This window comes from Rhamphochromis longiceps, linkage group LG18 (genome assembly GCF_057381845.1).
Source record: "Rhamphochromis longiceps isolate RC_006_pf linkage group LG18, R_longiceps_female_GT1.1, whole genome shotgun sequence".
Lineage (NCBI taxonomy): Eukaryota > Metazoa > Chordata > Actinopteri > Cichliformes > Cichlidae > Rhamphochromis > Rhamphochromis longiceps.
This window is the reverse complement of record NC_140574.1, coordinates 1,944,643-1,958,698: the sequence shown is the minus strand read 5'-3', so window position 1 is coordinate 1,958,698 and position 14,056 is coordinate 1,944,643. Positions and strand designations below refer to the sequence as shown.

At 40.4% G+C, this 14,056-nt stretch overlaps 3 protein-coding genes across 4 annotated transcripts in view; all 3 read right to left on the bottom strand.

Annotated features, from left to right (window-relative positions):
• The window catches only part of LOC146647369 (uncharacterized), a 151,868-nt gene that overhangs the window by 58,208 nt on the left and 79,604 nt on the right, over positions 1-14,056 (bottom strand). The gene's annotated exons all lie outside the window — the stretch shown is intronic.
• The window catches only part of LOC146647373 (uncharacterized), a 117,198-nt gene that overhangs the window by 66,132 nt on the left and 37,010 nt on the right, over positions 1-14,056 (bottom strand). The gene's annotated exons all lie outside the window — the stretch shown is intronic.
• The window catches only part of LOC146647372 (uncharacterized), a 50,219-nt gene continuing 37,011 nt past the window's right edge, over positions 849-14,056 (bottom strand). The window contains exons 2-3 of one of the 2 annotated variants that reach the window (XM_085388960.1): positions 4,784-5,011; positions 849-2,548 (exon numbers count right to left, since the gene is read on the bottom strand). In XM_085388960.1, coding sequence (XP_085245086.1) covers positions 1,680-2,548; positions 4,784-4,955 — 1,041 coding nt within the window. In that variant the 5' untranslated portion in view covers positions 4,956-5,011 and the 3' untranslated portion in view covers positions 849-1,679. Of the gene's footprint in view, positions 2,549-4,783; positions 5,286-14,056 lie in introns of those variants that run through there. The other variant, XM_085388959.1, reaches the window with a different exon arrangement.

Here is a 14,056-nt window from a genome sequence, read left to right as displayed (position 1 = left end):
TGACATCATGTTAGTCCAGTCACCTTCTCGCCCACCTTCTTTGAGCCAATCAGGTTCCAGAATATCGAGGTATGAACTTTGGCTATATCGCCCATCCCTAATCTGAAACATCTTAAAGACCGAGCTCAAGTGGCTTTACAATGACAGCATTCAGGTGGGAGGAGTCCGAGTAATGAAATAAAGTAATGGCAGGTGTGCTTTAATTTAATGCATGCAGAAGCTAACAGAAATAACCTATAAAAATCTATTCAACGGTTAGAAAGGATACAAGTACAATGCAAGTAAACCATTATCTTCATTTAACCCTAGTCTATTTTAGTCCATTTTTTAAAACCCTTTCTTGTAAAGTGGTGCTGGATGAAAGATGAGCTCTGGAAGGTCCCCATGATGCAGGAAAAACACCTTTTCCTCACACTGTGCTGACGAGCAGAGAAACACCTGTGCAGCTACAGGAACGAGGTCTTTGAGCAAGGCTGGAAGATTCCAAGGGACACAATCGAAACTTTCTGCTTTACTACTGTCAAAATATTCATCCATTAGTTACTGCAGTGTACATAAAACACAACAAAACAAAGACCCTCCCCCATGCTGGTCCTGCCTACCCAACCTGATGATCCCATTAGCACAACACGCCTACATTCTTACAAAACTCAAAAGTTAAAAAACGACAAAAAACAAAAATGAAAAAATATGTCATCCTTAATGAATGGAATAACCAAAAGTGATACAGTGAGATGCAAAAGGTTGGGTAACATTGTTAATAGTCATTATTTTCCTGTATAAATCGTTGGTTGTTACAATAAAACATGTCAGTTAAATACATCATATAGGAGACACACACACAGGGATATTTGAGAAGTGAAATTAAGTTTATTGGATTTACAGAAAGTGTGCAAAAATTGTTTAAACAAAATCAGGCAGGTGCATAAATTTGGGCCCCACATAAAAAAAGAAATGAAATCAATATTTAGTAGATCCGCCTTTTGCAGAAATTCCAGCCTCTAAACGCTTCCTGTGGGTTCCAATGAGAGTCTGGATTGTGGTTGAAGGTATTTTGGACCATTCCTCTTTACAGAACATCTCTCGTTCATTCAGATTTGATGGCTTCCAAGCATGGACAGCTCTCTTTAACTCACACCACAGATTTCAATAATATTCAGGTCTGGGGACTGAGATGGCCATTCCAGAACGTTGTACTTCAAATTGAGTTTCAACTTTGCCACAGAGAAATATATCAATAAATAAAACAGCTAAAATTCATTTTTTGATAGTCACCATATTTTCATTGACGCATTTGATGAGAACAGATTAACCCTATAACACCCTTAGTGTCATATTTGCTACATTAGTTTCTAAGACCTCCATCTCATCAAAACAAAAACATCAAATTATCAAAAGGGAAACAAAAAGTATATTTCTATTATATATCATAAACAACATGACATTAAAAATGTGGATTTTGTTATAAGGGTTATTAAACATCTCAGCCCCGCCCCAGAAAAATAATTTATTTTTAGAATTGATGGATTGGGTCTTACAGGGTTAAATCTGCCTTATACATGATAAACATGGTATTTAAAGGTATCTAAACTCTGAAAGTACTCATGTGAACCTGTATAAATTCTCAGATATTCTTCCACGCTTGGCTTCTCAGACATTGTTCTCTAAATTTTTCAAGACTACGATTTCTCACCTGTATGAGTTTTCATGTGGCGCCATAAATGACTGCTAGATGTGAACATTTTCCCACATGTTTTGCAATGATACGGTCTCTCACCCGTGTGGGTTTTCATGTGGCGCCATATATGACTGCTAGATTTGAACATTTTCCCACATGTTTGACAATTATACGGTCTCTCACCTGTGTGTGTTCTTCTGTGTGCCGATAAATGACTACTACTTGAGAACACTTTTCTGCATGTTTTACAATGGTATGGTCTCTCACCTGTATGCATTCTCATGTGTATGGTCACACCACTGCTTCGCGTATAACTTTTCCCACATATTTCACAAGAATATGGTTTCTCACCTGTATGGGTAGTCAAATGGCTTTTAAGTGTTGATAACATACAAAACTTTTTCCCACACGTTTCACAAGAATATGGCTTCTCACCTGTGTGGATTCTCTGATGTCGAGTCATTCTGTACTTATACTTAAAGGATTTTCCACAAAGATTACATGTTATAGACTCTTTACCTGTGTCAGAATTACTCTGACTTTCTAAGTTACTATTTGTCCCTGAGTCTAAATTCCTACTTCCTCCGTGATTTTGGCTCTCATCTATAGGAGAGGTTTGAGAAGGGAGCTGGTTACTGTTTGCTTCTGGTTCATGGTGGTCTCTTTCCTCAGCAGCAGTCACCATAAAGGTATCAATCTCCTCCTTCAGTCCAACCTGCTCACCCTCCTGGCTGGTGCAGAGTTCCTCCTGTTCCTCTTTAATATGTGGAAGTTCTGGTTCCTCCTGGTGCAGAGAGTTCCTCTCCTGGCTCCAGAGCTGTGGCTCAGGGAGAACCTCCTCGTCCTTACAGACAGGCTGCTGTGGGAGTTCTGGCAGGACAAAAAGGAAATGAGGAAAAGGTAATGATGATAGACTGAGAGCTCTTTTTTTCTTTTTGAATCTGCTTTTCTTTACAGAATCTCAAGAGATTATGAGAAAAACAGCGACCCAGGGTTGGATGTAACTTATAGCTGATTTTGTTTTTTGTTAGTGCATTTACAACTGTTGAAGTATTGCAGATAAGGTGGGTCCAAGTTTTTGTCAGAGTCTGCGCAGTAGTTACTTGAGGTGGAGCGTCTACATTACTTTCCCGCCCATACACCTGCTGGACGTGACCACGAAATCGCCGACCTTTAGTTTTTATGTAGCCCGGCTGCTCCCACTGATGACTCATTAAATTAAGGTAAATACAACCACATTGCTCCTATTTATAAAAACAAAAAAACAAAAACCCAAACCCCCCAAACAAAAAATGTTATATGTTGTTACACCCCGGCCTAGGCAACCGGGGTGCAACGTAGAAAAACAGAAATAAGGAAAATAAAACCACGAAGGCTCTCCACCAAAATTCCAAAATGAAAATATCCCATAACGAAAGCATTGACAAACCCATTCACAACTATTTACAACAAACTATTTATTTACAACACGGGGGGGGGGGGGGAGATCGCGACCATGACATACTGAAACACAAGGCTTAAATACATAGAAGGCGCAATCAGGGAATGGACCACAGGAGGGAAACACAGCTGGGGCAAATTAGACCTGACGAGACAAGGAAAAGTAAACTGAACACACTAAGATAACACAGACTTTCAAAGTAAAACAGGAAATACATGACAGTCACGCAAAAAACAAAACACTGACAACACCGAAACGTAACAATGTCTACAACATCTAACAGCACTATGTTGGTAATTTGTTAGCTACATTAGCCGCTAGCATACACATTGTGATGTGAGAGATTTATGATATTTGGAGTGTGCAGTTAGTGTGTAGTGTAGTCAATAGCTTTGTTGTGTGTGTCGAAACAATGATGCAACTGCTGAATGTCACAGTTGCTGCCAAAAAGCCACCAAAGGCAGATTACAGAGCAAACGCTGTCGCCAGGTGGAGTGATACACCTCCGGCTGTCAGGCCTGAGGCTAAAAAAAGAAGAAGAAGATACCAAACAAGGCAAAGTAAACTTTTTCTTTTTTCTTATAAATATACATCCTCTCTGGTTACTCTGGTATGAATGACTCTCAAGTACTTTATGGTAAATAATACAATATTGTAGATATTGGAGAAATTCTAGATTGAAGCCTTTAGTTCAACATATAAATGATTACCTTTGACCTTAATCGGGTTTAATTTAATGCTGTCAGAGAAAATCTCATGTGCTCTTCATGCAGCTGAAGCTGTGCATGTCTGAGATCAGCAGCTTTCTGAAACAGCAAACTAAGTTACTGGAGAATCTTGTCTTCGTTATCGTATGTTTTACTACTTCGATTTCAGCGTCTTCACCTCACAACTGAAACGTGCAGTTTACTTTGTGTGCACTCAAATGTAGGCAAGTCAACTAGCGCCACCTGTGGCCAAGTGCCACAGTGCATGAAGTTGATAGAGCCAGATTACCTTCTGACAAACATCCGGCTCTGGCTCTATCAACTTCTCTTTGCTCTTGACGAAGGCGGTCGCACTTTTCTCCTCTCCTTCTCCTCCCCCTTAGCTTCCCTGCTTAGCCTCTTGTGTCCTTGTCTAGTCTCGTGTTTGTTTGTATTACTTTCCCTGGAACAGTCTCTCACAGTCTGTTCTCTAAAACCTAAAAGAGGATTTACGGATTTGATCAACTGGTCCCTAAATGAAATTGACACCCTTTTCTCAATGAGAAGTCTGGGCTCGGGTGAGCCTGAGTGCTGAAGATATCTACCTATTCGGAACCATGATAACAGGGTTCTGGCTGATCGGAGCTGGTTTGGCCCTGACTTATCGAAGAATTAAGGAAGCGGAACCGGCTGTTCAAACCCCCACAAGCCTGGATTGTTTTGGCCTCCTAAGCGAAGCAGTTGTTTTGTTTTATTATTATTTTTTTAACGTGAGCCTTCAACTGCTTAATAAATTTAAGAAAATCCACTTTGAGCATATTTTTCTTTTCTCTCTAAATGAACCCAACATTGATCATCACCAGTTAATGTGTAACAGCAGCAGGGATGCAAAAGATGCAGTCGGGTTTTTATTAACCCTCACAATCAGAAACGTCCCGCAGAGCTGTGATCAGGATCCTCCCTCAGAGGGACACTCACCTGTCCTGTGCAGCTTGATTTGGGGTTTCCAGGTGATATCCAGCAGTCTGCGCTGACGGTCGATCTCTTCCTCGTACTGGACGATCGTTTTTTCAAACTCCAAGAATATTTGTTCAGCAGCAGCAGTTAGTCGCTCGTTGATGAACTCTCTCAGATACTGAACTGAAGGCATCGTTGCTGCCGCAGCTCACACACTCAGCTCACACAACAACAACACAACAGAAGAGTCTCTGCTCAGTCACACAAGAGGAAAGCTAACAGTTTTAGCGCCTTTCTTTTGTTTACTTCCGCCTGGTGTCACGTGATAAAGCTCCGCCAGAGCGGGACTGTTAACGCACCTCCCCCTCTCTCTCTTATTAATGAATGTAAAGTATTACAGAGAGCTCGGTGAGTCAGTGCAAAGCCGCTAACACCACAGTGATGTGCTGACTCTTTCGGTCCCATACTCCCGGCTCTGTTCACACACGCGCCTTTCCTTTCTTTATTTCCGCTTGGTGTCACACGGTTGTTGTTCCGGCAGAGAGCATTTACCTTTAACTGTTCCGCTGTCGAAGATTTCTCTGTTTCAAATCAGTTTCTAGCTGAAAACAATGTTTTTTCTGCATCCATGAAAAACAAGAAAATCACAAATATTATCATTTGAATTTTGCTTTTCTGTTTTGAAATGTAGGCTGCTGCCCCCGCGACCCGGCCCCGGATAAAGCGGATGAAGATGGATGGATGGATGTTTTGAAATGATCTGAATGGTTTTCTTACATTGAACTTTACCGTGATTCCTATCTTGAATCCACTGCCTCCTTAAACCGATCAGCACCGCAGACTCAGATGACATTGTTAAATCTCATTTTTACAAAAGGAGTTACTGTTTGGATTTGGTGAGTTCAGAATAAATAAAAGAAATATGTTTTCACGCAGTTTAAATACAAAAAAAAACCTCACAAAGTAATGCCTGAATAAAATATTTGTTAATTATTATTACTGTTTAGCTGAGCGCTAATACATTTTTATTATATGCAGATGTTAAATATTTGGCCTATTGTCTATTAAATCAGATGTTCTGGTGCTCCATACTTTCATTTAGATGATTTAACTTATTACTGTTAACTTTGTTCTTTTCAATTTTAGTTTTGATTTAAATTCATTGTTCGACTTTTTTTTTGTCTCTAATCATAACCAAGAGAAATTCTGTTTTGTTAAAAATTCTGTTCATGTCAAACTTAACCCTTAATATACTTAAGGAGCTCAGTGATGGGGAACATTTGGGTCCTTGTGATTGCACACAGTGAAAAGTGCTCCATCCTCCCTCCTCACAGTGATGTGCATTTATCTATGTATCCTGCAAAAGATGTAAAATGGATGGTGTAAGATACAGCAGTCATCATTTCACTGAAGACCTTGGAAGCCTTGACATGACTGGAAAGACTGAAGCAGTTCACATATGTTTTTGTCATTGGGTTGATGACAAAGACGAAAGAGAAATGAAGCAGGAAACAGGAGCTGCTGTGGAGGCACAAAACTGTTTGATTGGCTGAGATGAACTGAAACTATGATGTCAAAATGTAACTGGCCCCGCCCACTGAACCTTGGTCATTGTGCTGCAGTGGAAGAACATTGTTCATGTGCTGTCTGTCTGGCTTTGATAACTCCAAAGACATGTTGCTGCACCTCTTTTTGCTTCTATCTCACATTATAGGTGAGTTTAAGAACAGGGATTAAAGTTTAGTTGAAGCTGCTGCATTAAGCAGATATACAGACTGCATTTCACTACTTTTCTTCTTTCTTTTTCCAGGACTAACAGCTGGAGACTCAATCACTCCTCAACAACCTGAAGTCACTGAAACAGAAGGAAAATCTGTCACACTCACATGTAGCTATGAGACAAGTTATACACATCCAGAGCTTCACTGGTACAGACATCATTCTGACCTTCAGGCTCCTCAGTTTATACTCTGGAAAGGAGCCAAAGACTACAGTGGTCGTCAATATATTCCCAATAATCGATATGGATCCCAAACATCACCTACATCAACTAATCTGACCATAGCAGCCCTAACCCTGGCAGACACAGCTCTCTACTACTGTGCTCTACAAACACAGTGATACAAAGTGTAGAAGAGGCTGTACAAAAACCTGAACACAGATATCTGACTACTCTTCAAAGAGGAGGGAAGTGGTATTCAAAGCACAGCTTCATATCAGATGGATTCTGCTAATTCCTGTTTTATCAGAGTCACTGTGGTTACAGCTGCTAATGAAACACTGTGGGAGGATTCACATGAGCAGCAAATCCACATCAACCACAAACCAACTGCAGGAACGTTCAGACACAATAAAAACTGTCAAACATCAAAAGCTGCTCATTTACACTATTTTATATTTAGTGGATGAGGACATGCAGAAATGCAGCAGAAGCAAAATAAACAGAGTAACAGAGGTTTATCTCTTTAAGGTAAAATCTCTCACATGAAGCTAAAAGTCTTCAGCTCAGTTTTTATTCTTTTGCAGAATTTATGTTGTATAAAATAAAAACAGTAAAAACTCTTTGTTCTCATATTTAAATAAAATTCAAATTTCAAGCTAACAGCTGTTTGAGAATCACCTTACTGATGTAGAAATATTTTATTATGTCAAACTGTTATCTTTTGCATTTTTTAGAGATTCAACCAACAAAATGTGAATATTTGTCTTTTTTGTAACACAGTCGAATAAATAAGATTCCAAATATACAACATAAAACTGGTTATTTGCTAGTTTTCTGTTCTGTGTAGAAAACACTGGTTCATGTGTTGAGTTAGGAGCATTTTATGCTTGAAGGATTCATTACTCAGTGTTTAGAGTCTTAACAATCAAAAACATTCTCCTGAAAATGATCAGGTACAAGGACTGGACTGAAAATGAGTGAACAAGCAGCCAATGTCCAAGGAAAACTTTGAAAGACCTTCAGGAAGCTGGAGAATCATTTCTACCCAGTAATGCACATCACTCAATAACTTCATCATGACTGAGTCTAAAGAAACGCCTGTGATATCTAACAGAGCTGATACTGAACTCTGTATTTATTTTTTCACTCCTACAGATTTATAACTTGCCAAGTATGAGAAATTTAGGAAGAGCTACCAACAGCTGATGCTTTACATCCAAAGCTTCACTCTGTGCAGAAAACAGTGGAAAAGGATTTTTCTAATCAGGCTTTGATATGATAAACTTGTGTTAGGTTGTTAAAACCAATCAGCTACAAATGAATCTTTAAAGCCCAGTGTTGATGCTGGCTGGTTTACACGTGTACTTCTGCTGTTTAATACATGAGTGAGATTATTCTACATTCTGCTAAATATTTCAAATATTCAAAGCTCTTTATTTACAGGCTCCACAGAAACCAGGGCCAAGCCTATCCAGAAGAAGCAGCCTTTGGAGGAGGAGCTACAGCAGTGAACATGAAAGGCTTCATTTAGGAGCTGAAGAGCTGCTGTGTTCTCTCTATTGTTCATTCAGTCCAAGAGGAAATCATGTTGCTGCTTTTCATTTGGATGATGATAGTCTCCTTTCAGACTGGTGAGTCATCAAAAGATGGAGTGAGATGTAAAAGGAGATGATGGACATGAAAATATCTGGATGTTGTTTGAATTGATTCACTTTTTATAAACTAAGTTTAAAGATGCAGAAACATGATGGTGAAATATGTCTTTGTTGTTTTCAGGATCCTCTGAGGATTTACTGACACCATCTAAAGATGTAGTGACGAGTTTGGAAGGAGGCACTGTGACTCTCTCCTGCAACTATTCAGGCTCTGTCAGGAACCTCTACTGGTACCATCAGAAGTCTGGTTCACATCCACAGCTTGTTATGGCAGAACATTTAAAGCAAACAGAAAAGCTGAAGTTTATACATGACAAAGAAAAACAGCAGTTTCATCTGGAGATCTCCTCTGCTGCAGTGTCTGACTCTGCTGTGTACTACTGTGCTCTGCAGCCCACAGTGACAGGAAACAGCAAAACTCTGTACAAAAACCTTTGGAGCAAAGACAACAGAATACTCCACAACATCCACTAGAGGGAGCCACACACTGTTAAACCTCTGGTTTGTTAGCACACAGGAGGGTCTCAGGATATTTTAAAACTGTTGATGAGTGAAGCCTGATTTCAGACACTAAAGCATCACAGTGAAGTTTTGACTTCTCTTAAAATGAAACAAGTGAAAGATTTTTCACAATAAAGCACAAAATTCTTCATGACTTAAAAAGAGTCCATTAAGTTGTCTTGATGCGCGCTCAATCATCCAGGTAAGGAAATCCCAGAAAGTTGAATCTGTAGCGTCTTCAGTGAGAGAACCTTTCTTCACTCCCCCAGGTGACTTCTTCAGTCTCAGCTGACTTCAGGTTTCCTTATAAACAGTACATTTGCATAATGACCAGCATCACAGATTAACAGTAAGCTAATGTGTCACCGTGTCACAACAAGCAACTATTCTGCCATCACTTCCCTCTGAGTGCTCCTAAAGATTATTCCAAATTCAAGCTTTTCCTTTCAGTCAGGTGTGAGATGGAAACACAGGATCCCTAAGCTTCTATGTTATAAAATCACTTTTAGACCTCACGTTGTACTTTTGTTTGAATCGATTATCTCAGAATCTGAATTTGTGTAAATCTACGTTTGTCCTTCTTTGATCTTCCCTGAGTTCCTTGGACTTTCATATTGTTCTGAGTATTGGTGGATCCCATGAGGTCTGTCTGACAAATCCTTTTTATGCTGCAAAGAGAAACTACCAGTTTCAGTCAAACACTCATGAGAACTGTGGCCTTGTCAAAGTGAAAGACACTGTAGAACCATCAGGACCTTTATTATTAGTGGATCTATTTATTTAAGCCTGTCTGTATACTTTAGGGTCCATGTGAATTAGAGAAAATCCAAAATAAAGTCAAACTTGTGAAGCCAATTATTGTTTTTTAAAGTCAATAAAGGTGAATGTTGAACAATCATTCCACCCTGGAACACTTCAAACAAATCATTAAAACTCAGAATTACCACGACATTCATGCTCATGATGAGATTATATAAACTTCTGACCACCACACCTCCTACTCTGCTGTGTTTCACGCTGATTGAAGAAGAGGAAGTTTAAAAGACGGAGGTGTAACAGAGAAGTGAAGCTACAAACCAAAGAGGAGGCACAGAGGTTCAGGGAGGAGCTGAGCTGTTACTGAAGAACAGACGAGAGAGAGAAACCTCCACATTCAACAGAGTTCAACACTCAGAAGATTCACTTTATTCAACATGTTGATGTTGGACTGTTATGAAACGTCTCTGTTAATGATCATGATTCTAACAGGTGCATGACAATCTGTCAAAAACTGCTTCATCCCAATGTTTACATGTTATTTATGCTTTCTTTGTATACAACACAGCATTTAACAGATTTCTGTTTCTTTAGGTGTCAGCTGTCAACAACTCACTGCAAACAAAACTGAAGAGTCCAGTTTGGAAGGCAGCACAGCTACTCTGTCCTACAGATACTTCAAACAAGCAGCTGGAGGTGACGAGTTTTACTGGTATCGACAATATCCTGGAAAACCACCAGAGTTCCTGATCTCTCACTCGGGAACTGGAGTGAAAATATCAGATCCAGTCCCTGGAATCACTTTTAATGTGAATGAAGATAAAACACTGATGACTCTTCAGATCTCCTCTGCTGCAGTGTCTGACTCTGCTGTGTACTACTGTGCTGTGAGGCCCACAGTGACAGGAAACAGCAAAACTCTGTACAAAAACCTTTGGAGCAAAGACAACAGAATATTCCACAACATCCACTAGAGGGAGCCACACACTGTTACACTTCTCTGGTTTTGGGTCATGTAATCGTTTCTGGTCGAGGTCACACCAACTGTGTAAATCAGTAAACACCGCAACGTGTCACGGATCGTCTTTAAACAATAGTATAGTAGGCCGGGGAGGACATGAGTACCCAGGCTGGTTAAGCTCTGGACCTTAACATTCATTGTTAGCACCCAAGATCAAAGTCTCTCAACTAAAGGCGTCTAATGATGTGTTGTGATTACTAACCCAATTATAAAGTTACATAATGACATCCTGTATGAAGGACAATTTTGACAGGTGACACAGAACTATAAATAAAGAATTGGAAGATTATTGTTACGGCTCACGTTATTGAATATTTATAATCATATAAATATATAAATAAATATAATGTGTTTTGGTTTATAATATTTTTAGGGAGGTCTCGAATGGAGAGTAGCCTTTGACGGAGGAGGTTATGGGCAGACTCCATCCAAGTAAGCTGGCTGCTCCAGGTCATCTGGTTGGAAGAGAGGAGATAACACAGGGTGTTTTCTAGCTCCTGGTTGGTTGGTTCAGTCTGACCGTTTGTCTGGGGATGTAAACTGGAAGACAGACTCGCCTTTGTGCCAACGGTTGAACAGAACTCTTGACAGACCTGGGAAGTGAACTGTGGGTTGGAGGAGGTCTGAGGAAGCTGGTTGGTGGTGAGCTGGAAGACTCTCGGACTTCCCTCATGAGAGATGGCTACCGCAACGCTCCTTGCAAAAATGTTATTGTGCGGTTCATTCCATGGTGTCAGGTGAATTTCCCCGTATGGGCCCTATGAACTACCTGGAGTGGACGGACATAGGAATGTAAAACTGCCCGGGCGGACCATTCCCAAGGTCTGGTTCCCGGTTCCTGGAACCTCCCAAACAGCAGACTTGATTTATCCAGGCCAGGAACCCACCACACAGGCGGTAGGGAGGATGTTCGATTCCTCCGCGGGCTCGTCAAGTGAAAAAGAATTGCTGTGACAGTGCACCTGGTTTTGTGTTTCTTGATCCAGGTTTGCAGGAGACAATGAAAACCAACCGAGTGAAGCAGAGGGCCCACCTGGCTTGTCATGTATTTAGGGATCTTGCAGTCCGGAGATATGCAAGGTTTTTATCGTCCGTCCAAATGATGAATGGCTGTTCCGCTAGGGGTGGGTTTTGATTATCGATTTATTAAAATCGATTCTAGCTTGGATAACGTGATATCGAATCATTAAAATCCTGAACTGATTTTTTAAATATAAATTAATTTTGCCCGAAATGCCAGAATCTCAGGATAAACCTCACAAAATTTCAACAAACAGCTTAAACAGTAAATGAGAGCAGGCACACGGATTCTGCACAAAGATGTAACCACTGTAGTGTTTTATCACAAGCACATCCTTGTGAAGGGTTGTTTGATGTTTGGTCAGCTTCCTGCCCTTTTTATGGCTTCACTGTGTTGTGCATGGTGAACCAATACAGGAATTGAACCACATATTGAGTGTGGGGGAGATCATCATTTTACGACTAAGGATGTTGTTAGAAACAGTTGGAGGTCACGAACACAGAGAGACACACATTCTCACACTCACTCAAACCGGTGGGGCTTAAGTTAAGTCTGTGTTTAGGAGTTTTGTCTTTCAGGTGAACCAGTTTTTGTCTGAGCGTGTTGGTGGGTCTGAAATGCATCAGGATGTCATGCTTGGAGAAAACTCTCCTGAGTGTTTCTGATGCACCGGCTACATAGGGGATGACAATGTTGTTATTTTACATTTGACATGTAAAATCAGTCTATTTATGTAAATTTAATGATATTCTAGAAAAACAGTACAAGACAGTAAAATACTTTTATATTACAATTTGTTTTTACAGTGTAGATCAAAAATGAAAGAAAACCATTAATCAACATATGAACATTACCTGATGCTGCTGAAGTGAAACAAAGTTACAGAGGTTTTATTAGAGACACAGTGTTTTGCAATTTTGTATCATTTTAAAGTTTAAATTTGTTCAGTCTTCAACAGCAGAAATGAGACTTTCTCTTCGGAAGTTAAAGGAAAAAAAAAAAAACAGCGCTGCAAACAACGGTAGACTTGTGCGTAACAAGCAAGCGAACAATGCAGAAAACAGATTTTTAGACAGGAAACTGATCTTGAACTGCAGAGAGAGAGAGAGAGATCTCACATCTCATTGATTCTGATGCGTCGGCGGGTCGGCGCTTTGTGTTTACGTCTCTGTGCAGAATCCGTGTTCCTGCTGCCATTTACTGTTGTAGCTGTTTAGTGATTGTTGAAATTTTGTGAGGTTTAACTTGAGATTCTGGTGTTTCGGGCAAAATAAATTTAGATTAAAAAAATCGATTCAGAATTTTAATGATTCGATATCATGTTATCCAAGCCAGAATCGATTTTAATCGATAAATCGATAATCAAAACCCACCCCTAACTCCAACCGGTGATTGTATTGCATTCCCAATCAATGTTAGGATTATGGACCTTTAACGAAGCATGACCCAGAACTAACAGGGTACCAGGAGCCTCGATGAACCAAATGGTTTCCTGACAGAACCAGAGAGTGGCTTGGTTAGTGATTTAGCGCGGAAACCTGTAATGGCGCCAGAAGGAGTTCCTGGGGAATGTTGAGCTGAGTAACCAGGGAGTGACCTTGAATCAACTAATGGATGTACGGAGTGAGTGTTGGTGTTTAGTGAAATCTTAGCGAATAGCATGACTCTGGGCAGGGAAAATCTGCCAGAATCCTTGTGACTGCTAAGGAACGTGGCCGTTTGGCTGGGAGGGACAGTTGTGAATGTAATGGTAAATGGCCTGTATTTGTATAGCGCTTTACTTAGTCCCTAAGGACCCCAAAGTGCTTTACACTACAATCAGTCATTCATTCACACACTGGTGATGTCGAACTACATTGTAGCCACAGCAGCCCTGGGGCGCACTGACAGAGGCGAGGCTGCGGGACACTGGCGCCACCGGGCCCTCTGCAGTCTGCCAGCAATGCAGACTCTCTTATTTTTGGACTGAAGCAGCACAGAGCTGAAATATGAGCTCCCACCTGAAAGTGAAGATGCTGCTACTAGTGTGTAAAGCAGGAGGAAGTGAGAGAAGTTCAAATCCAGATCAGAGAGGAGGAGGAGAGATTCAGGGAGGAGCTGAGCTGTTACTGAACTAGAAGAGAGAGAAACCTCCACATTCAACAGAGTTCAACACAAACCATAAACTTTACCTTCATTCAACATGTTGTCTTTGGACTATTTTGCACTTTCTTTACTGATTCTCACCATTCTAACAGGTACGTTACAATCTGTGTGTTTAAAGAAACACATTTGAACTGTGATGATTTATAAAAGAATAAAACATGTTTCTGTTCCTTTAGGTGTCAGCTGTGAAGATCTCACTCCAACCAACAAAGAAGTGTTCAGTGTAGAAGGCAGCACTGCTACTCTGTCTTAT